Raw genomic sequence first — 25109 nt, 5'->3', positions numbered from 1 at the left:
TGGTACCAGTATTTGTTCATTGTGATAATACAAAGAAGCAGTTGTTTTGCATTTTACTATAGAGTTGCCCCTGTGGGTTTTACAGCTTTTGGAACACTTATGTCCCTTTTGGTGTATGTTTCAGCATGAACATAATCAGTTTTTGCTTATGAGAGCTGAACTAGGATTTCTACCGGCTTACTTCTCAATCCCTGTCCACCGGGGGCTCAAAACACACCCCTGTTTTCTTATGATGATGACAATGACTGGTGTCTGAAATACATGTTGTGTTGTTGCATGCTGATAGCATATCTGAATGTATCACTTGTGTACAGACATTGGGGCTTAGGTAGAAAATGGTTGTTGGGTAAGACTGAGCATCAGTATCAGAACAAATCTGTATTCTTTCTCAGAAGGCTAGAGCAGCCTGGGAGAAACAAATCCATTTCCAACTTTCACTCTATAAAAAGTTCCATATTTTCTTAGATCAGACAAAATATATTGAATGCCAAAATGCTGCAGCAGTACGGACGCGTCCCTCAGCTGGGTTGGAATCTGTATGCATTGTCCCCCCGGGCCAGTTTTGATTATGTTCTTTTTCCTTTTATTGCAGTCAGCAAATCTGAATTTGCTATTGTGGGGAGAGCAAGAAGAAGAGGAAAAAAAATGAAGGTTTTTAACCTTCAGAAAGTTCAGAGGTTCAGTCTGAATAAGCACAAAAACTTTTCAGTGTGCTTCTGAATTCCTTGAATTTGCAGAACTGCTCAGAATCCCAAGAGAACTACCTTGCACATAGAATCTAGGCCCCGCTTTGTAGCTAAAAGGCAGAGCTGCAGTTATGAGAGAGGAGCAGAGTTAGGGAAAGAGGTAAGAATCAGAGAGGGGGAAAAAAAAAAAAAGAGTTTGGTCCCCATCCAGGCTAAGTTTCAGCCTATTCAGTTTCTTCAATTCAAAGCCATCTGCTTCCCACGACTCTCAGATAATGTCTCCCCTGCCAGGACACCCTGTTCCTGCTTAATTGAAATTAGTTTCCAAGAATAGTTGTCCAATGCAGTTTCCAGTGGGGGGACTGTTTTGAAAGTCACAATAGGAGTCGAAGCTTTGGGATGCAGATGTCCACACATGAGCCAGATGTTTGAAAGGCATCACATGGTCTACAACAGCCTTCACATTTCCAAAGCCAGGAGTTTTCTCAGTGGCCTCTGCCACTCGCAAATGGCTCCTTTGAAACTGCCACCATCTCTCCATCAGGGACCTGTAATCCCACAAGTGTGAAGGGAAACAATCACTTTGATTCAGGTTTAGAGCAATGTGTTTCCCAGGCTTAATTATACCACAGGTATATAAATTACAGAAACATGTTAATGCTCCCATGATTAAAATTATAGAGTGCCTAATTGAAAAAGCATAAACTGAATTGAAGAATTCCTAATTATAGTTTGCTTTGAGGTGTTAATTTCCTCCATAACGAATGTGTAATTTCTTGGAACCTAAACAGGTAGCCTCTTGCATCAGCACGTAGGCTGCAGACAGATGGGATAAGGTTGATTTTTCCGTTCAGAAGGTTGACAGAGGAGGCTTGGTTCAGGGGGAGAGGGTTGAAAGGGAGCTTGGGAAGGGGGTGGAACTAGTGAAGGCCATGAGCCAGGTGCACCTTGTGGACATTGAGCCAAGGACTGATGAGGAGCCCCTAGAAAAATTTTCCACCTGCTTTTCCCTTTCCAAAGCCTCAACTATCATCCCAGTTAGGTTTAGTAATTTTTGTGCCTGCAAGACAGTGATTCTTAAAATTTGGTCTGGGCCAATGGTAATATCTGGGAATTTGTTAGAAGTGCAAACACTAGGCCCCGCCCCCAATCTATTGAGTTAGGAGCTCTGTGGATGGAGCCCAGATGGCTGTGTTTTAACAAGACCTCCAGAAGATTCTGATAGATGCTAGAGTCGGGGGAGCACAATTCTGAATTGGGCCCAGATGGCCAAAGTCACATCCAGCTGAGCTTTCTTGGGCTCCTTCTCTGGATCAGAAGCTGTGATTGGTGGCTTCCCAAGCATTATTTCATTTTATATTCTTAACATCACACTGGAGTAGGAAAAAAAAAAAAATGCTCCTTCTTTCACAGATGAGAAAATTGAGATCCAGAGAAGCTGGCTTGTCCAGCTCATATTATCTTTGAGAGCTGGAGGCCTTGCCTATAAGTTCTGATGGAGAGTCAGATGCATCATTGTCCATTTTTTTTTCATTGTTGTGACATAGTTTCCATTCATATCTTTACTGATCAACGCGTTTTCTAAACACTATAGAGCTGGAGGCAGAACTGCGCCTGAGAATGGCTTCTAGGTGAGCCAAGACTTTGCTAATGTTGAGTCTGACTGTAAGAGGACGAGGAAGGGGCTCCTAAGTATTGGGTTGGCCAAAAAGTTAACGAGCTTTTCCATAAAATGTTACAGAAAACCCCCCAAAAAAGTTTTTGGTCAAGTCAATATTTGTAAAAATTGCTATTAATGGCATAGATTGTTAGGATGCATTCTTCCTGAACAGTGATGTGAATTCTAAGTATGAAAGGCCACAGCTCAAAAAGATACCCCTTGAATTCTGGCAGGAACTCTCCTTGCATAATGACCCAAACAGCTGTGAGCCCCCTATTAGTTACTTTGGGGAGCCGATGAGTAAGATACGCTCTATCTCCATCTCCTCTGTCCAGACATAGAAGCCTGTTTTCTCAGGCTTCTGTTTTCTAGTCTAAACAGAATAGGTCAGAGACCTATTCTGTGTGTGTGTGTGTGTGTGTGTGTGTGTGTGTGTGTGTGTTTGCACTGTCATAGGTTTTAACCAATCCACAGCCGTCTGAAACAATAAACTTATGTTCCTGGTTTACAGCACTCTATCAGGTTTTTGCACAATTCTTAACCATGCCCATACAGTTGAAAATTTGGTCATTTCTAGTTATTTGTTGTTATAAATAACTCAGCAATAAATATATTTATTCATGCTTTTCTTCTGGTATTGTATCTTTAAATAGGAAAAAAAATCCCCAGGAGTGGAATTACTGAAATAAATAAAATGGAACTAAAATGTATTGAGTGCCTACACTTATATGCCAGGCACTGACAGCCAATTCATATATATTAACCTTTTTCATTCTTTAATTAAAAAACCTCAAAGTAACAAGCACACATAGCTGGAAAATCAAATAATCAAACCATTCTCTGCTCCACATTTTTCAACCCCCTAGTCGTGTGCCCCATAGGCAACTGCATTTTAATTCTTTGCTATTTCTTCTGGGAATTGGCAATGTCACTATATAATGTGCTATTCTAAAGTTATTGATTACAGACATTATCTATTTACTTCCCACTATTATAGAAGAGAATTTGGCTGTCTTGAATCATCCAGCTTCCCAATGTAGTTAGACTCTCGGTTTTAGTTAAATAAATACACAGTAGCTAATTTTATCATTCTAAAAACAGGCTTCAGTGCCAAGTGATATACAATTTTTATTATAGTATTATATAATTAACTACAAGCTTACTATGTACTCAGCACTATTTTAAGTCCTTTACCTAGATCAACTCAGTTAATTCTAATCAAAACTCTATGAGGTAACAACATATAGTATCCCTGTTTTAAGATGGGAAACTGAAGCACTGAAAGATTAAGTCACTTTCCAAGGTCATCCAGCTAGGAAGTTGCTAATTTGGGATTTGAACATGACCTCTAACTGCAAAGCCTGACTCTTAACCATTATGCTATACTACCTCTCATCACTCTTCCTATTTTGTACACTTTAAAAAAAATTCATTATAGAAGGTACTAGTATTCTATTTTGCACAAGCAGTAGCTTTATTATTCTATTAATACGTTTTCTTTCACAGAGCTCTACCATTTCAGATTTATTATTACTCTTTTTTCTTTGATTTTCTTGTTGTTTTGTTGTTGTTATTGGTGGTGGTGGTAGTCATTTTATTATATGCCAGCTTTGTTTAGCACTTGTTTAAAATTTCAGCAATCATGATTTTTCCTTTGAAGAGCTATTTACTGTTGTCTGATTTTTTTAATTTTTCTCTCTCATAGCAGCAATTCTTGCTTATGGAAGCAATCATTTCTTTTCCGAGGATGATGTTTTGATTTGGAGAGTGATAAAGGTTTTATTGACTCCTATATTATCTCTGTTTCCTCTGGAGTCATTTTTTCCTGATTTGAACTGACTACTCTCATTCATGTTGGGACATTTCTCACCTAGTTGGTGAGTCTTGGTAATCAATGTTTAAAAGTAAGGTGTTGTAGAAGTTGAATGGAAGTGATGCTTTGGGAGGTGAAGGCTTTCAAACTCGCCAGAGCTGAAGCCTCCTGTCTCCTTCCAGAGGGGTAGGAGTTAGACATATAGAGGCCCATGTCCCAGGGTTTTATGGTTTCAGGCATAGACTCTTGATCAACACCCTTGTTTTCAGCCCCACATTTCAGTTTCACACGCTCCCTGTTTTGTTGCAAAACTGGAATCTCACTTGAGATCCACTGGACAAATCACCTCCGTTTTTATTCACATCTCTTTATAATTTGACTTTCCATACGCTGCCACAACAGATACTTCTCTCGTGACCTTTATCAGTCTTCCAAAATTTTTGTGAAAACTCTCATCCACTAATAGCCCCTCTCCTGTTCTTTAGTTCCTTGTGGATTTATATGCTTTTTCATCTTTTACTGTCATGTTAGTGGGCTCTTAGGAGAGAGAGGAGGTAAATGGAGTGTCTTAAATCTTCCATTTTAACTAGAAGTTCACTTACATTATTATCTAATCCAGTTCTCACAGTAGTCATTTATGGAACATTATTACTGTCTTTGGATTTCCAATATCATTTAAATATTTAAAGGGAGGTCATACAACTGGTAAGATTCAGATCCAAAATTCAAATCTGATGCAGATTTTTAGAATCTATACTCTTTCTACTTCCAGGTCATAAAAGTGTTTATAAATCTTGAAAGCCATTGCCAAATTATTTCCCCAATTTGGTGAATCAATTTATAGTGCTTCTGGAAGTATACAATCCTACCAGTTCTACCATAACGTCACCAAGATGGCATATTATAATTATGTTTACTTTTATAATTCAGTGGGTTTTAAATGGGGACATATTATCATTTTGATTTGAATTTCTTAGTATTCTGGCAAGGCAGAATTTTTCACATGGCTTATACTGTTTACATTTCTTTTTCATGAGTTAACTTTTTAACATTCTTTTCCCATTTACCTACAGAAGTGATAGTGGTTCTCAACCAGAGTTAGTATGCCCCCAGAGCCAGTGTCTGGAGATACCTTTGGCTGTTACAGCTTGGAACTGGGGTCTGCTACGGGCTTCTAGTTAGTTAGTGAAAAGAGCCTCAGATGCTAAATATCCTACAGTGTGCAGGACAGCCCCTACAACAGAGGTCATCTGGCTAAAATTCAAATAGTGCTGAGATTGAGAAACCCTTGAGGATCTTGAGAGCACTTCTATTTTTAATTTTTTTATAATGCGTGATTAGATCAGAGATTCTCAATCTTTTTAGCTTCAAGATCCCTTTATGTTATTAAAAAATTAAGATCCCTAAGAGCTTTATGGACTTATCTATTGATATCAGTGTGCTCTATTAGAAATAAAAGTTACATTTTAAACATATCATACTTTTTAAAATAGTATTAAACTCATTACATATTAATATAAATAATGTATCCATATTTTTAAAACAAATTAGAAGAGGTGTGTTTTTTTCCACATTTTTGCCGGTATTTTTTAGTATTTTTAAGACCAACTTGTAGAAGATAAGTAGATTTTATACTTTTAACACTGGCTTATAGAAGATAACTAGATTCTCATATCAATTATTTATCAGTTTATGTTTCCGATTGAATGGATATTTTATCTTTGTCTTTATTCTTGATGTTTAGTCCTTATTTTGTAATTTTATGCGTTGGTCAGCTAAAAAAATTCTCTGAATTATAAAAATCTTCTAAATGTTGCCACATTTCTTTATCTAATATCAAAGCATTTTATTTGCTAATATCACCACCAAATCTCATCAGTAAAGTTTTTAAGTATTGGGAATCTGCCAAATTCACAGTAACAGATAACAAGTTTTCCAAATGATTATTTTCAGCTATAGCTCAGTTATAAACAAATACCATCGGTTTCCCTTAAAGTGACACATAAACTTCATTTATTTTGGAGAAGATATTTATCAAATATCCAAATGTGAGAAACCACAATATTTTAGTCATTCTTTTAAGAAACAACAATGAAAAAAAAAAAGGTGCTTCATTAAAAATAAGGCTAGTTTAGCATGTAACTCAAACAGTCACAGAAATGGGTTTTCCTTAAGCAACCACTACACTTCAGTAAACAGATGACATGATTTAGGCTTACTTCCTATTGTGTCACAAGAATATTAAAAAGCCATGTACTCAAGCCTAGAAATGAACATTTTTCCTGCTGCATCCAGGATGTTTTTAGGTAAAACTGGCATTTTTGTTTTTTTAGAGCAAATTTTTACTTGTTGGTGAAGAACACAGTGACAAGGCAGTCTGGTGCCGCCGCCTGATTCATGTGAAGGCACCCACTATTGGATTTGCAAGTATCAGCAGAGGAGAAAAGGCAAATAAAATCATATACTGTTCAAATCATTTCGATATTGCCACATCACTGAAAGGATCTTAGGGACTTAAGCCTTTGTTCATTTGGGCTTTATCAATATTAACATGCTCTATTAGAAATTAAAGCTACATTTTAAACATATAATTTTAAAAAGATAATAGTAGAGAGAGTCACAGACCACACTTTGAAAACTGCTGAATTAGATGAAAGTATTGTATACAAGGATCTCTTTACCTCACATCACAAATTCAGGGCTAGGCTTCCACAGGAGGGTCTCTGAAATGTGTTGTATGTAAGAATATCTAGCAAGTTTGTGCAAAGTTCATATTTCCAAGTCCTACATGGAAAAATTATGTGTAGGACTCTGGAATTCACAGGTGGTTCTGTTGTTAGTTGGAGACCTGGCCCCTACAGTTCTCTGCACATAGGTGATTTTCAGGTCACTGTATTCCTGCAAATAGCCTCATCAATGGGTTACATTTTCTTATAGGAAAAAGCCTTTAATTGGTATTATAATTCTTCTCTAGCATTTATTTGCCCTATCCCCTATCCTATGCCAGTTATTATGATAAACTTAATGGCTAATTAATAATCATTCTATTTACCTTTTTAGAGCTTAGAAGGGCTTCTTTGAGGATAATTGATTTCAGATGGTCTTATAGAAAAGTGCTTGGAGGATTCTCGTCAGTTGCTTTTCCTTAAGCAAATGTCTTTATTGCAAGCAGAGACATCCAAGGCACCCTATTGATTACTCTTTTAAAAACAGCCTCTGTTGCATCTTCCTCTGTGAAAGCATCACTGTGGGTTTTAGTCGCGAAGTTTGGAGACCGACTCCCTGTGGAAGCTAGCCTTGTTCAACTTAAGTTTTTTTTTTTTCCCTTTACTCCTTTCACAACATAAAGCAACTCTGGAAAACAACAATGACATTTCAGCTGAGAACTTGGCAGGAGGGTAAAGGGGTTGCTTCCCAGGACATCTGAGGAAGAAGAAAGTATTGGGAAGCCTGGGGTGAGGAAAACTGCCTGACTTTCCAGTGGGGAAATAAAAAGCTTCAGAATGTTTATTAAAAAAAAACAGAACAAAATAAAAAAGGAAGATTTTTCAGTTCCCCAAAGTCTTTTATTTCACTTTATGGATTTTCAAAATTTAATATGTAAATATAGTAACCTAAATCTTTTAAAATGAAAATTCTGGTTCAGTAGCTCTGGCATGCATGCTTAGTTGCTTGGTCATGTCCAACTCTATGCAGTCCCATGGACTAACCCACCAGACTCCTCCATCCTTGGGATTTCCCAGGCAAGGAAACTGAAGTCCGTTTTCCAGGGGGTTCTTCCAAACCCAAGGATCAAACCTGGGACTCCTGCATTGCAGTCAGATTCTTTACCATCTGAACCACCAGGAAAGCTGATTTGGCTTGGGGCCTGAGATTCTGCAGAGCTAACACATTCCTGGGTGATGAGGATACCACTAGTTCATGGGCCAGTAAGTAACAAGACCTTACAGCATTCTGCTTCTGCTAGCAGTTGTTTGTCTAAACACTACTAGTTAAGTCTGCTTACAGTTTTCGTTTAAGTGAGCCATTAGTATTAGCTATTAAAGCTAGTTGGTCAGTGGTGATTGTTAAGTTTTTCTTTATATATTACTGTATATTTGATTGATTAAAATGATACTTTTCAACGTGAACCTGGAAAATAACACTTCTGAAGTTAGGTAGGGGTGGAGTATGTTTATTAAAAATTCGAAAGTCACATTCCTCAGCAAGGTAGAAGTGTGTTAGGCATGGATCATGCCGTGTCACCCGGGAGCAAAACCCATTTGTCAATTAAAAATATGATACAATTTCATTAAATAATTTCATGAATTGTTTAACAATTCCTGAATTAATTAATTCCGTTAACAATTTCATGCCTTAGGATTGCTATGAGCACTACAGGGAATAAAGAGGATTTTCGCCCAATTCATAGTATACATCAGTAATTATTAGCTTCCTTTCTGTGGCTTTTTGTTTTGTTTTTCAGAGGAATAAAGCTTTATTTTTTTTCCCCCAGTGGAAAAATATGCTGCAACTAGTGGTAATATATTAAACAATTATTTTCAAAGTTCTTTCATGTTCCTAATTATCTTTGATCCTCATCACAGTAGTGAGGTAGTGAATGTAAGTATAACTTTATCATTTTATTTATTTATTTTATTTTTGGTGACACTGGGTCTTTGCTGCTGGGCTTGGGCCTTCTCTGGTTGCAGAGAGCAGGGGCTACTCTCTAGCTGTGTTACTTGGGCTTCTCATTGTGGTGCCTGTTCTTGTGAGCACAGGCTTTAGGGTGCATGGGCTCAGCAGTTGTGGCCCATGGGCTCTAGGGCATGGACTCAAGAGTTGTACCTGGGCTCCAGTGCCTTGTATACCATATGGGGTCTTCCCAAAGCAGGGGTGCAACCCCTGTCCCCTGCATTGGCAGGCAGATTCTTGACCACTGGACTACCAAGGAAGCCCTGCCATTTTATTTAAATAAAGTTTAATTTAGATTTGTCACAAAAATAATATAAGCTTATAGAAATTATATGGAAAAAATTAAAGGAAAATGTGATTGTGATCCATCATAAAATATTAATATTTGGGGTACCAAATTAAGTGGAACATAGATTTGAGCCTCCCTTACAAAGTTGCATTCCACTTTTGCCTCATATCATAGTAACTTATCATTTTAACATAATAATGATGTTTATTAGGTACCTATTATTTTATTTCTCTAAATTATTAGAAGATTCGCCCCACATTTCTTGAATACTTCTTACTGTACTGCTGACTTGTGATTCTGCCTGGGTGTGTTTGTGTGTTTGTGGATATCCCACTATATTCTTGTGCTTCCCAGGTGACATTGGTAGTAAAGAACCCGCCTGCCAATGCAAGAGACGTAAGATATGCTGGCTCAATCCCTGGGTTGGGAAGATCCCCTAGAGGAGGGCATGGCAACCCACTCCAGTATTCTTACCTGGAGAATCCCATGGACAGAGGAGCCTAGCAGGCTAGAGTCCATGGGACTAGCAAAGAGGAGGACACAACTGAAGCATGTTAGCACACATGCACTATATTATTGGTTTTCCTTCACGGCTCCATTAGGTGTCTCTCTGTTGATCACTGCATCTGCACCACCCATTTAAGTTACAGTTTTACAAGACATTTTAATATCTGGTCCTGCTAATGATCCTTGTTGTTCCAAGTGTTCTTACCTATTTTCACTCTCTTCTGTTTCTCTGTGAAGTATAAAATAATTTTGTCACTTTGTTCCCTAAATAATCCGCAATAGAATTTAGTTTTAATTGACTCAAAACTCTCATTACTTAATCTGAAATGGTTACATGAGCATGAGCTTTTCCACACTGAAAGAGGGCAGGCCTCTTTCCACTCCCAGGCGTCACTGTTTCTCAGGAAATCTGCATCGTCCCTCCATGTAGATGACATCTGGAGCTACTTTGTTAAAATTGTGGTATTTTCTGCTGTCTTTCCACCATTATGTTTGTTTGCTAACTGGGTTTTGCTGGTATTTAGGGGAACCTTGAAGAAGGCAATGGCACCCCACTCCAGTACTCTTGCCTGGAAAATGCCATGGATGGAGGAGCCTGGTAGGCTGCAGTCCATGGGGTCGCTAAGAGTCGGACACACCTGAGCGACTTCACTCTGACTTTTCACTTTCATGCATTGGAGAAGGAAATGGCAACCCACTCCAGTATTCTTGCCTAGAGAATCCCATGGATGGGGGAGCCTGGTGGGCTGCTGTCTATGGGGTCGCACAGAGTCGGACACGACTGAAGCGACTTAGCAGCAGCAGCAGCAGGAGAACCTTGTGTGTGTGTGTGTGTGTGTACATGTAATATCCATTTTGTTGCTGAAACCACTTGTGAGTTTCTTTAATTAAATTTTAGTATCTGGTTCACCAGTCTAATAATCACATCATCTGTAAATAATTTTATGTCCTTCTTTCCTGGTTGTAGTAGCTCTTATTTTGGTTTTATGTTGTGTTGCATTGGGGGCATTGTTGCCAAATGCTGCCAATAGTTGACCTGTCTGTGTTACTGCAATCTCCAAGACTTACCCTCCAGTAAATTTTCCCTTTGTGTGATGTTAGTGGTAGGTTTGAAGCAGATATTTTTAAACATCATAATAAAAATATCTCTGTTTCACCGGTTGTCTTTGTGCCTATTTAAATCAGAAAGGGATGTTAAACTTTATCAAATGCCTTTTCGCCATCTATTCATGTGATCATTTTGGTTTTCTGTTTGACTTTATTTATGTGTTATTTTCCTGGATTTTTTTTTTATTACTAATCTATCTTGTATACCTGAAGTAGATTATCTGCTTATGAGGAAACGAATTTAATAGCATATTAGAGGAATAATTTGCAACAATTTGAGATGTTACCCCTCTTTTTCTGTCTTATGTAATTGCTTATATAACATGGGAATTATCAGTTGTTGAAAGATTGAAAGAAATCTTTGGAAAAGCCATCTGGCTCCAGTGTTGTTTATTCTAATTTTCTTTTTATGGAATGCTTAATTAATTTATTGTCATTCTTTTTTGTTTAATAACAAAGGCTTTTCAGATTCTCAAAACAGGTTTGTCCTATCCCATAAGCATTAAACATCATTGTTCTCATTGTAATAGTTCTAAAGAGTATGAAATTGTGGTTTTGATTTCCTATTTGATATGAGAGTTACTTAGGAAAGTTCTTATTTTCCCCAGTTGGAAGTTTTTATTTGTTTAGAATTTTGGTTTAATAATATCTGGGTCTATCTCATACAGAGGTAATAACAGTGTGTCCCTTTTCATATACAGAGAATTTTTGGATTTTTGTGAATGCTCCTCATCATTTTGATATTCTGTCCCAAATACTGATTACTTAAGTATAAAATATTATTTCCTCCTCTATCATATTTTCTGAAAGTAGAATTCCTGGTTTTTTATTTTTTATTCATATAGTTGTTCATTTCAAATGTACACATACAGAGCTTTTTCTTTTTCTCTTTTGTGAATTGTTCTATTGTTAGGCTTAAAAAGATTTTTTCAACTCAAGATTGTTTTTTTCTTTTCAAATCTCCAGACTGTTACAAGCATGGCACAATAAACATCCCGGTATCCTTCCCCCAGACTCACCAGTTGTGAACATTTTGTCGGTTTACTTTGTGTCTCTTTTTCTGATCCCTTCAAAGCCTTGCTCGGTTAGCTCTAGTAATCATGACTCTTCAAAGGCTCTAGTTTGTATATCCTCAGAAAAAGTCATTCTTCTCCATACCCACAGTAGAGTCGTCACCCTCAGGAAACTGAAAGTCCGGTATCCAGTCGAGAATCACACATTGCACTGGACTCCCATGGCCATCCTGAAATTTTTAAGTAAACAAATTTTGAACCATTCAAATATGATGTAGTTTTTCATGTATGATGAAGCCTTAAATATGGAGTTTTTTTCTCATAATTATGGAATTTTCTCAACACTGTTTATTGATTAAATTTTCTCTTTCCCATTGACTTGCATTGCTTCTGTTTCTATAAATAAAATTCACACATACATACACCCCTCTTCCACTTTCTTTTGATCATACTCCAGTACCCATTATTAATTATTTTGATAATTAAATAGTTATCAAATAATGCCCATAATATGGGTTATTATCTAGTAGTGACTTTTCACTAATATTCCTTTGTTTAAAAATGGGTTCTTGACTATATTTCCTATTTTAAACAAAGAAACCAAAATAATCCCATTGATACTGGGATAAGATTTCAAAATTGAGGTGATCTATATCTTCAGGGCTTCGAATTGTCACCTAACTGACCTCATATTTTATACTATTTACTTTTTCCCAAAGAAAGAAAATATCAATTGGGCAATAATTGACTCTTAACAATATGTGGTACTTTTATCCAGGACTTAAGCATTTCTGTCCATTCATTCATCTTTAGTTCTGCACAATAATTTAACACCCACTCTGCCAAGCCCTGTGCTGGAGACTAGAGATAGTCTTTTATATCACTTGGTAGAGGTTTTGTTTGTTTTTTTTTTTCCCCCTTCCCTTGTCAGGTCTGTATATTTCTTTCTTTCTTTTTTAATATTTTATTTATTTTTAATTGATTGATTGGTTTACAGTATTGGCTTGATTTCTGTCATACATCAACATGAGTCAACCATTATTTGTATTATCCTTAGCTGTTTTATAAAGCGCTTCTGAAAGGGTTTTTTTCCCTTAAGTCTTCCAGCTTGTTTTTCATGGTGTACAGTTTATTTATCTCTATCTTCTCTCAAACCACTTTACTGAATTCTTTTATTAATTTTAAAAGTCTTCCACTTGATTCTCTTCAATATATTAGCTCACAGTCATATTATCTACAAGTGATGATAAATTGCTTTCCTCTCTAAAATGTACATCTCTTCTGTTGGGTGTCTTATTGCATTGGCCAGAATTACCCCATTTTAGATACAAGTCCTAGAGGTGACATGATTTGCTCGGCATGTCAGACAGAGCTAGTGAGTGGTAAAGCTAGAACTGAAACCTCGCCCTTGCTTTTTTAGTGCAATAAAGGTCACTAAAGCATGGCCATCTATCTAAATATCAGCTAACTGGCCCCATATCTATCCAGTTGCTTTTTGCTCAAGGAAGGTTGACATTTGCAGTGCTTATAGTCCTTTCTTTAAATGACTTAACCCACTAGATGCATACACAGACACAAAGAGCAGGCATGATGATTATAAATGACACCGAGAAAAATTAAGCAGGGAAGTTTAATAAGATATAATGTGGTTGGGGTTGCTATTTTATTTTTTATATTTATTTATTTGACTGTGCCAAGTCTTAGTTGCAGCACATGAGATCTTCAGTTGTGGCATGTGGGATCTAGCTCCCAGACCAGGGATAGAACCCAGGCTTCCTGTGCTGGAAGCATAGAGTCTTAGCCACCAGACCATCTGGGAAATCCAGGGTTGCTATTTTAAATATGGTGATCATGTATGATTTCACTGGCAGAAGTGAAGAAGCAAACCTTCCAAGGGTTGCATATATCTGAGGGAAGAGCGTTTCGGGCATCAAGGGTAGCAAATCGAAGGCCTTGAGATGAGAACATGCCTAGAGGGTGTTCAAAGAATAGCAAAGACATCTCATAACAGGGCCTTGGAGACATTATAAAGATATTGCCTTTTCCTCTAAGTAAGGCTTCCCTGGTGGCTCAGATGGTAAAGAATCCGCCTGCAATGCAGGAGACCTGGATTTGATTCCTGGGTTAGGAAGATCCCTTGGAAAGGGAATGGCTACCCACTCCAGTATTCTTGCCTGGAGGATTCCACGGATAGAGGAGCCTGGAGGGCTACAGTTCATGGGGTTGCAAAGAGCTCATGCGACTGAGGCATTAGCACTCACTCAAGGTGAGTGAGCCTTTGAGCACAGGAGTGTCATGACCTGGTCATGATTTTAAAGGGTCACTGCAGCCACTATTCTGAGGTTGCTGGAGGCAAGATTAGGATCAGGAAGACCAGTTGGGAATCTATGGTAGTAATCCAGTCAAGAGATCATGGGGGCTTGGTAGGGTGATAACTTGGAGATTATGGAAGGGGTCAAATTCTAGATATGTATTGCAGTGAGGACCATGGTAGGTGCTTACGTGTCATACTGCGAATGAGAGAGGACTGATGATTAACAGAAAATATGTTTGGGCCAGGTCTTCTGCATTTTGATGTTGAATGTTTCTCCACCCTAGTAAGTACATGCTCAGTTAAAGCTAGTTATACTTTTAAATATTAGAGAAGAAGATATGGCATGTCACTCTGGCCATCATCAGAAGGGTGTCTGGTTTCTTATTTTAAGATTTCTTTTGGTTTCATTTGATAATAATTAAAACTTAATGTGAACTCTTCAGTTGAATTGTTATGGCCCCTTTACACAGCATGATGGGTTGGCCAGAAAATTCATTTAAGGTTTTGCATTACCTCTTATAGAAAAACTTGAATGAACTTTTTGGTCAACCCAATATTAAGTCCTCTAAATTTCTGCTCAAAATCCACTTTTGTTAAATTTATTAAGTGCAATTCAGTCACAGGACATGAGTCCAAATGAAAAACCAGGCAAATCTTTGTGGTCTAGTTTGATAACACTGTAATAATAATGCATGCTGCAGTTCAGTTGGCTCTAGCCAACTTTTATAAACAGCACTTTACTCTTAGAAAGAACTCTGCAGACACATTATCTCCTTTAAGCCTTACCACTATCCTACAAGCACCCCTCTTCTCAGAATCCTTCCCTGACCAAGTTCCTCCTTCTGTCCTCCCCTCACTGAATTGTACTGAACAGTAAATATGTCTCCCCATCTCAGTCCTGAGCTCCCAGTGCCCAGGGGCCATGTTGCATTCAACTTTTGACCTGCCACACTGTAGTCATGCAATAAATATCTGATGCATAATGAATAAATACATGCAAGGCAGAGTGGGCAGTAGATCACACGGATGTCAGAAGTCAGGGAGAGATGCACACACACACACACTCTGACACTAAAAATGTATTCCTCTCCCCATTTCTTTGCTTTCTCTGATGGCTGTTGTGACTAAGCAAATCGTGAACAAAAATATATTCCCAGAGTCTTGAAGTAAAGGTTGGCTAACTAAGACACATCCTTGTAAATTTCAGTTTCATAGTTCTGAGTGACCTTAATGTGGGGAATGTAATTGGAAAGCTAGATTCTATGGGGATTACAAAGCTCATACTTGTTTCTTAGCCCATCTTGTACAATAACAGCAAAGGTTTATCATCGCATTTTTGTATTAAAATGTGTGCATACTTGAATGCTAAAGCACAGACTCTTTTGAAGGTGGAAAGACATCCAAGATTATTCAGTCCATTTCCCTCATTTCTTTAACAGCTTTATTGAGGTATAATTTTCATAGCATAAAATTCATTCATTTTTAAGCGTGCAATTCAATGATTTTCAGTAAATTTGTAGGGTTGTACAACCATCACCACAGTCTCACTGAAGAACATTTTTATCATACCATAAAATACCCTGTGCCCAAGTGCGGTTGATTCCTGTTCACACCTCCAGTGCCACGCAAATACTAATCTGAGTAATGGCTCTATAAATTTGCATTTTCTTGACATTTCATATGAATAGAGTCATATAATATAGTCCTTTTCGTCTGGCTTCTCTCATTTAGCATAACATTTTTGACCTTCAGCCATATTGTAGAGTATATCAGTAAATTGTTTCTTTTATTGTTGAATAATATTTCATTAGATGAATATATCACATATTATTTATTGTTTATATTTTTTAAATTTTTTGCTATTATGAATAGTGCTGTTGATATTTGTATATATTTTTATATACACACACTTAGATTGAGATCCAGAAATCGAATAGCTTGGTGAATGGTAGCCCTATGTCTACCTTTTTAAGGAACTTCCCAACTGCTTTCCATAGTGTCTGCACCATTTGACTTTCACATAGCAATGTATGAAAGTTCCAGTTTTCCAGTACCTTTGCCAACACTTGCAATTATCTGCCTTTTTACTGATAGCCATTCTGTTATGGTTAATTGCTGTTTTTTTCTTTTGTGTTTCTATGTTTTTATTGTTTTTATTTTTAATGAAGTATAGTTGAGTTACAATATTATATTAGTTTTAGGTATACAGCATAGTCAGTATTTTTACAGACTGTACTCCATTAAAAGTTATTATAAGATAATGGCTATAATCCCCTGTACAATACAGTTTATCTGTTTATAAAATATACAAACTGTATTGTTTGTCTATTTTATGCATAGTAGTTCGTATCTCTTAATCCCGTAGCCCTAATTTCCTGCCCCCCCCCCCCCGCCCCGTCTTACCTCTCTGCTTTGGTAAGCACTAGTTTATTTACTGTGTGAATCGTTTCAGTTTTGCATGTGTCGCATTTGTTTGTATTACATTCTCAGTTCAGTCTCTCAGTTGTGCCCTACTCTTTGTGACCCCATAGATGCAGCATGCCAGGCTTCTCTGACCATCTCCAACTCCCGGAACTTGCTCATACTCATGTCCATCGAGTCAGTGATGCCATCCAACCATCTCATCCTCTGTCGTCCCCTTCTCCTCCTGCCTTCTGTCTTTCCCAGCCTCACGGTCTTTTCCAGTGAGTCAGCTCTTCGCATCAGGTGGCAAAAGTATTGAAGTTTCAGCTTCAGCATCAGTCCTTCCAGTGAATATTCAGACTGATCTCCTTTAGGATGGACTGATTGGATCTCCTTGCATTCCAAGGGACTCTTAAGAGTCTTCTGCAACACCACAGTTCAAAAGCATCAATTCTTCAATGCTCAGTTTTCTTTATAGTCCAACTCTCACATCCATACATGACCACAGGAAAAACCATAGCTTTGACTAGATGGACCTTTGTCAGCAAAGTAATGTCTCTGCTTTTTAGTATGTTGTCTAGGCTCGTCATAGCTTTTCTTCCAGGAAGCAGGTGTCTTTTAATTTCATGGCTGCAGTCACCATCTGCAGTGATTTTTAGAGGCCCCAAAAATAGTCTCTCACTGTTACCATTGTTTCCCCATCTATGTGCCATGAAGTGATGGGACCAGATGCCATGATCTTAGTTTTCTGCATGTTGAGTTTTAAGCCAGCTTTTTCATGCTCCTCTTTCACTTTCATAAAGAGCTCGTCAGTTTCTCTTCACTTTCTGCCATAAGGGTGGTGTCATCTGCATATCTGAGGTTATTGATATTTCTCCCAGCAATCGTGATTCCAGCTTGTGCTTCATCCAGTCTTGCATTTCTCATGATGTACTCTGCATATAAGTTAAATAAGCATGGTGACAATATATAGCCTTGACCTACTCCTTTCCCAATTCTGAACCAGTCTGTTGTTCCATGTCCGGTTCTAACTGTTGCTTCTTGACCTGCATACAGATTTCTCAGGAGGCAGGTAAGGTGGTCTGGTATTCCCATTCCTTGAAGAATTTTCCACAGTTTGTTGTGATCCACACAGTCAAAGGCATTAGCATAGTCCATGAATTAGAACTAGATGTTTTCCTGGAATTCTCTTGCTTTTTCTGTGATCCAGTGGATGTTCAAATTTGATCTCTGGTTCCTCTGTCTGTTCTAAATCCAGCTTGAACATCTGGGTTCTCAGTTCATGCACTATTGAAGCCTAGCTTGGAGAATTTTAGGCATTGCTTTGCTAATGTGTGAAATGGGTACAATTTGGCATTGCCTTTCTTTGGGACTGGAATGACCTTTTTCAGCCCTGTGGCCCCTGCTAAGTTTTCCAAATTGGCTGGTATATTGAGTGCAGCACTTTCACAGCATCACCTTTTAGGATTTGAAATAGCTCAGCTGGAATTCCATCACCTCCACTAGCTTTGTTCATAGTGATAACTTTCTAAGGCCCACTTGACTTTGGATTCCAGGATGTCTGGCTCTAGGTGAGTGCTTACACCATCATGATTATTGGGTCATTAAGATCTTTTTTGTATAGTTCTTCTGTGTATTCTTGCCATCTCTTCTTAGTATCTTCTGCTTCTGTTCAGTTAATACAATTTCTGCCCTTTATTGTGCCCATCTTTGTATGAAATGTTCCCTTGGTATCTCTAATTTTCTTGAAGAGATCTCTAGTCTTCCTCATTGTATTGTTTCCCTCTATTGCTTTGCATTGATCACTGAGGAAGGCTTTCTTATCTCTCCTTGCTATTCTTTGGAACTCTGCATTCAGATGGTTATATCTTTCCTTTTCTCCTTTGCCTTTCACTTCTCTCTTTTTTTTTTTTTCCCTCAACTGTTTGTAAGGCCTTCTCAGACAACAATTTTGTGTTTTTCCATTTCTTTTCTTGGGGATGGTTTTGATCCCTGTCTCCTGTACAGTGTCACGAACCTCCGTCCATAGTTCTTCAGGCACTCTGTCTATCAGATATAGTCCCTTAAATCTATTTCTCACTTCCACTGTATAATCATAAGGGATTTGATTTAGGTCATACTTGAATGGTCTAGTGGTTGTCCCTACTTTCTTCAACTTAGGTCTGAATTTTGCAGTAAGGAGTTAATGATCTGAGCCACAGTCTTGTTTTTGCTGATTGTATATAGCGTCTCCATCTTTGGCGCAAAGAATATAATTAGTCTGATCTCGGTGTCAACCACCTGTATGTGTAGAGTCATTGTCTCCTGTGTTGTTGGAAGAGGGTGTTTGCTATGACCAGTGTGTTTTCTTGGCAAAACTCTGTTAACCTTAGCCCTGCTTCATATTGTACGCCAAGGCCAAATTTGCCTGTTATTCCAGGTATCTAGGTATCTCTTGACTTCCTACTTTTGCATTCCAGTTTTCTATGATAAAAAGGATATCTTTTTTTGGTGTTAGTTCTAGAAGGTCTTGTAGGTCTTCATAGTACTGTTCAACTTCAGCTTCTTCAGAATTAGTGGTTGGGGCATAGACTTGGATTACTCTGATATTACTGTAATATTGAATGGTTTGCTTTCTAGATTCCACATATAAATTTGGTTTCTTTTTTATATCTTCAGTTTTGGAAAATATTTTCTGCTAGTCTTCAGGTCATTTTCATCAATAGCCACTCTATAAGTAGTAGTAATTTTGGCATACCCATGGGAGGAGCTTTAGCTCTGGGTCTTCCTGCTCCACCATTTTGGTCACAGCTCTTTAAATTGACCATCTTTTCCATGAGTTTATAAACTACTTGTATTTTCTCTTTAGCGAAATGTCTAGTCAAATATTTTGCCAACTTTTAATTTGGGTAATTTGTGTTTTTATTATTCACTATTAATGGATCATTATGTATGTTGGATGAGAGCATCATACATACAGTTTACAAATATTTTCTCTCAATGTGTAGCTTGTCTTTTCATTTGTTGAATAGCACCTTCTGAAACCAATTTTGTCTTGTTTTGTTTTGTTTTATCAGCACATTTTATTTTTATTTTTATTTTTTTAATTTTAATTTTTACTTTATTTTGCTTTACAGTACTGTATTGGTTTTGCCATACATTGACATGAATCAGCCACGGGTGTACATGAGTTCCCAATCCTGAACCCCCCTCCCACCTCCTACCCCATATCATCTCTCTGGATCATCCCCGTGCACCTCTGATGATATCCAATTGATCTTTCCCTCCCTTCATTAGCAGATCATACTTTTGGTGTTGTACTCACACACCCTTTCCATAATCCAAGGACATGAAAATTTTCTCCTATGTTTTCTCCTAGAGAATTTATAACTTTAGCTTTTACAGTTAGGGTTATGATGTGTTCTTTCTGTCTTTGTGTATAATGTGAACTTATTTTTTTATTTTTATTTTTTGTGAACAAGGTTTTTTTTTACTGTATAGATTATTATGTTGTGTTAATTACTGCTGTTCAGAGAAATGTCTAATGTGAATTTAATTATAGAGTCTTGCGTGTGGATAGTCAGTTGACCTAGCATCATTTGCTTAAAAGATTATCCCTCTGTTGTCAAATTGTCTTGGAATTTTTGTCAGAAATCAACTTACCATGGATGGATTCAACCTCTGACTAGAAGCCTCTTCCCTGGGTAGAGAAAGGGCATCACAGGATATGTCTGTGATGGAGTCATGGTCTGAAAGGATGTTGGTACCCCTCAGTGGCGAGTGGTCAGAGAAGCATGAGTCATCATCTAACCTATCAGTCTGAACAGCAGAAGAGGCATTGGGGTCCAGTGGCATGGTTCTCTGAAGCTTGCAGAGGTGCCTACAGGTTTTGCTTTTAAAGGCATCTAAGACAACTGTCCTCCAAGAGCTGGGGTCCTGGATCTGGGACCAGAGTAGAGGTGTCTTGTCTCAGGAGACATTGAAACTAAGATACAGAAGTTTCCGGCGAGCCTGGGTCTGAAAAGTCAAGGAAGGAGAGGGGTGTGGGTTGTCAGTCATATTAGAAAGAGGATGAATGATGGACATTAAAGGTGAGGAGATGAAAAGAGGTGCAGATGAGCCTTGGCCTTATGCATTGAGATGAAGCTACAGCCCAGGTTTCAGGTCCTGTAAAAAGAGGCCCTTAGGAAAAATTATGAAGAAAATATGATCATCAATGTCTACCTTCTCATTGAGAGAAATAGAGAAGGTGATGTCGCAGGAGGGGAAACGTAAGTAAATGTTGTGAGGTGAACATAGAATAGGAAGAATATGTTATTCTGTCATACTCCCCGGGATTTTCTACTTAAAAAATAAAATCCTTTCTCTTTACAAACAATCCTGGATAGTTTATTCCAGCCCTAGAGATATGATTGTGGGAGGTGTTCTCATTTAGGTGTGATTTAATCATCCCCAGCATGTTGAAAAGAGCTTCAGTAAATACGTTTTCAAGAGAATGACGATGAGAGTGAAGTTAGCACAGAAACACAAATAATGCCCACTCTCTTGATTCTTTTCCCGACCTCTTCCTTTAAAGCATGTGTGTCAGGGGAAGGAAGATTGCCCAGATCGCGTGATCATTTCTTCCCTTCCTCCTCCTTAATCAGAGCTCCCAGATCTTTCAGAGAGGCTAGATTCCTGGCAGAAAGATTTATATGACAAAATAGTTTACAGCTTTCCGGCTGCAATTGCACATTTGCCTCTGGATGGACAAGCTGCAGACACAGTGGGCCTCAGGGAGTTGCTGGCTGTGCTCTGGCACATTAATCCCAATTGTATGGAAACCTTATGTTGACAACACGGTTTAACCCCCCCAAAAAATATCCTTTGCTAGCCTTTGTGATTTCAGACGAGGCTGGGTGGGATGGAGTGGTGCAACTTCAGCTGCCGAGCAAAACAAACACACAAAATGCTTGCAAGGCCCTCTGTTCATTTTGTTGGCTTATGGAGTAGGAAGGAAAATAGAGAAAAGGAAAGGATACTGAACTATGCATTGAGAGTCTGGGTCTCTACTCTTGCTGCAGTTTGACACTCATGGGGCACTCTGCCTCGCAACCTCAGCACCCTTGTCTCTAGTCTGGCTGCTGAGTTTGGTTGAATTGACAAGTGAGTCCTCAGTAATCAGATTGGTGGAGAGGAAGGGGCAGTGGGGTTGCTGACTGACCCCTGGAGAGATGATTTGCCTCTCTCCTTAGCCTACACATTTGGCTGACAGTTGGTGTTTAATAAAGACTTGGGCATCTCTCTTCACACATTAACAGCTTCTTACATCCTTCTAAGTTGAAGGAAATGTGCACGATCACTAGACAGGAGCTTAGAGGAATCACTTCCTCTTGAATTGGTTTTCTACATTCCGTCAGATTGGGTTTCGGGCTTCTTTTCAATTTAGTTCAGTTTGGTCCACTTGAACAAATATTCACTGATCAGCACACAGGTATCAGGCAATCTGCTGAGCAGTGTGTGGACAGAGAGAGAGTGAAGCAGAGATAAGTAAGCCACAACTGCCACTGTCTTAAAGGTCACTGTCCAGCCAGAGAAACAGCAGCTCCAAGCTCACATTATTGCTGTCCCAGGCAGACAGCCATTAATCAGTGGTAGGAGAGTTGAATAGGGGAGAAGTCATTCACATTTGGAAGATCTCGACCTGCTGCATGGAGGAGATGAGAGATAGGCTCAGCTTTTAGAGAAAGACTTCCACAGGCACAAGTGGGTAGAATGAGAGGGCACTGCAGGTGGAGGAAGCACCAGTTGGTGATGGCATGGGATAGGATCCAAAGGATGTTTGTGCAGTAGCAGGGATTCTGGAGCAGCTGCAGTCAGGGGCCTACCTACCATAAGACTCTTTGAGAAGTAGTTTACAAACCAGACACAAAGTGCCCCCAAGTGCCAGGATGAGGAATCTAGATTGTATCGTTCGGATAATGGAGAGCCTGTGAAAGTGCTTCAAGAGTGACACTGTTTATGTTTAGGGAGGTCAGCGGATTGACTGGTGAGTTGATCACATAAATTAGAGGCAAAGAGACCTGCTATGTTCAGCTAAGAGATGGGGAAGTGCCCCACCTCTACAATATAATGGGAGGAGAACAAAGGGGAAGGGCAGGTGCAAACTGCTGATGTCAAGTCAACAGAGCTTGCTGATTAGAGGAGCAGAGTGAAAACCAAGGAGGCAGGAAATGAGGATGAGCCCCCAGAGTCAAGATCTAGCTACCTGATGAACAGTGCTCCCCTCACTAAGAAAAGAAATGGAGGAGGAGGAATATGCAGGTTTGTAGGGGTTGAAACTGAGTTGCATTTTGGGCATACCTAGTGTGAACCAGCCCTTTGGAACATCTAAATGGAGACCTATTTCTGCAAAGCAGCGGGTCTAGAAGTCTGAAACTCTGGAGGGAGGTTTCAGTCATAGAAGTGATGGTGGTAAATAACAGATTCATCCCTCCAGAGAGTTGCTTATCTGCCTCTCCTCTTTCCTACTCAGTGTTTATCAGCTGGTTGTCAAGGAGGAGCGACTTCAGAAGTCACGGAGGGCAGCTGACATCATCGAGTGCTTTTCAGTGCCCGTGAGCTACAGGAACGCCTCCAGCCTTGACTCTCTACACTACTTTGCTGCCGAATTGAAGCCTGCCAACCTGCCTGTCACCCAGCCATTTACAGTGGGTGACAACAAGACATACAATGGCTACTGGAACCCTCCTCTTTCCCCTCTGAAAAGCTACAGCATCTACTTCCAGGCCCTCAGCAAAGCAAACGGAGTGAGTATGGCCAAATGGAGGCCATTTCTTGCCTTGTTTTCCCATTCTTAAATGAGAAGGCAGCATCGCTTTAGAGAGAGGTTGACATGTTAAGGCCCATGGACCAAAGCATCCAGATCAGCCTTTTGTTGGGCGGAGGGGGTTATTTTTTTAACACAGTGATGCCTGTTCATTTTCATAGTGTATGGCTGCTCTGATACTACCGCAGTACACTTGAGTAGTTGCAACAGAGATTACTTAGCCACCTGAAGTATTTACTCTGTGACCCTTTACAGAAAATGTTCTCAGACAGCTGAATTAGAGGACAGAAAGGTGTTTCACTTGGGCAAATCATATTCAGATCTGAGTCTTAATTTTCTCATCCATAAAAGAATACCTATAAATGGGATTTCTATGAATGCCCTAAACATACATACTTTAATCAGTGACTACTAACCCCTTTCTCATTAGTATTAGTCACATTAGAAAATACTTTTCTCCCAAAGACAAGGTAACCTTTTCTATGTCAGTTTTGTTGTTGTTGGTGTTAATAAGAGGTGTTACTCATAACATCAGAAGATCACAGGGCTGGAGAGAATCTGAAAGGTCATCCAGTATCTCCCTCCCTTCCCCTACACCCAAGACAGTGCTTCAGTCAACATGACAATATCACAGTTAACAGATGTTAGTGTTTATTCCTTTTTTTAAACATTGAAGTATAGTTGATCTTCAGTGTCATGTTATTTTCTTGTATCCAGCAAAGTAATTCAGCAACATATATATATATATATTCAGTTATATATGCATATATTTTTCATATTCTTTTGCATTATGGTTTATTACAGGATGTTGAATCTAGTTCCCTATGCTATATAGTAGGACCTTGTTGTTTATTTGTCTTTTATATAATAGTTTGTATATGTTAATACCAAACTTCTCATTTATCCTTCTCCTACCCTTTTTCCCCTTAGTAACCATAAGTGTGATCGTAAGTGTGTTCTTTATGTCTGTGGGTCTATTTCTATTTTGTAAATAAGTTCATTTGATCATTTTTTTATAATCCACGTATAAATGTTATATGGAATTTGTCTTTCTCTGCCTGACTGTCTTCACTTACTGTGATAATCTGTAGGTCCGTCCATGTAGCTGCAGGCGGCATTATTCCATTCTTTTCATGGCTGAGTGGTATTCCATTGTGTGTGCGCCTCATCTTCTTTACCCATTCAGCTGTCCATGGACATTTAGGTTGCTTCCATGTCTTGGCTACTATAATGTGCTGCTGTCAACATTAGGATGTATGTATCTTTTCAGATTAAGGTTTTCTCGGGAAATATGCCCAAGAGTGGAGTTGCTGGATCATATGGCAACTCTACTTTTAGTTTTTTTAAGGAACCTCCATAATATTCTACACAGTAGCTGTACCAATTTCTGTTCCCACCAGCAACATAGGAGGGTTCGCTTTCTTCCACACCCTTTCCAATATCTGTTTTTTGATGATGTCAGTGCTTATTCTTGAATAACTCCAGTAACAAATAACTTACTTTTCTATATGATAACTTGCTGATCTTTGTGGGGGCTGTGGCTGAGGGCTTTTTGTTTTTTAACTGACTTAAGTATATCTTTTATTATAGTTTCTACCCATTGCTCTTGATCCATACTTTTAGGTCCCAGTAGAGCCAATGCAATCACCTTCTTAGGTGGTATTTTTTTTTCAGTTCACTTTTCCTCTAGACACACACAAACCCATCTGGTCTTATGTTCTGCAAGCTAACTATCTTTAGTTCCTCTTGTACTCAAGTATTTTCTGCCTATGATGTTTTTATGGACATCTTCCAGGTTGCCATATTTCATTCAGCAGATATATAATGAACAGTGACATATGCTAAGCCCTGTAGTT

The 25109-nt window shown here is 38.7% G+C and overlaps 1 protein-coding gene across 1 annotated transcript in view; it reads left to right on the top strand.

Annotated features, from left to right (window-relative positions):
- PTPRT (protein tyrosine phosphatase receptor type T) overlaps nt 1-25109 on the top strand; it is a 1166895-nt gene that overhangs the window by 884451 nt on the left and 257335 nt on the right. Inside the window, exon 12 of the mRNA XM_042230145.2 lies at nt 22960-23233. Coding sequence (XP_042086079.1) covers nt 22960-23233 — 274 coding nt within the window. The remainder of the gene's footprint in view (nt 1-22959; nt 23234-25109) is intronic.

Source organism: Ovis aries, chromosome 13, assembly GCF_016772045.2.
Source record: "Ovis aries strain OAR_USU_Benz2616 breed Rambouillet chromosome 13, ARS-UI_Ramb_v3.0, whole genome shotgun sequence".
In the NCBI taxonomy this organism is placed as follows: domain Eukaryota; kingdom Metazoa; phylum Chordata; class Mammalia; order Artiodactyla; family Bovidae; genus Ovis; species Ovis aries.
This window is presented reverse-complemented; position numbering and strand designations above follow the sequence as displayed.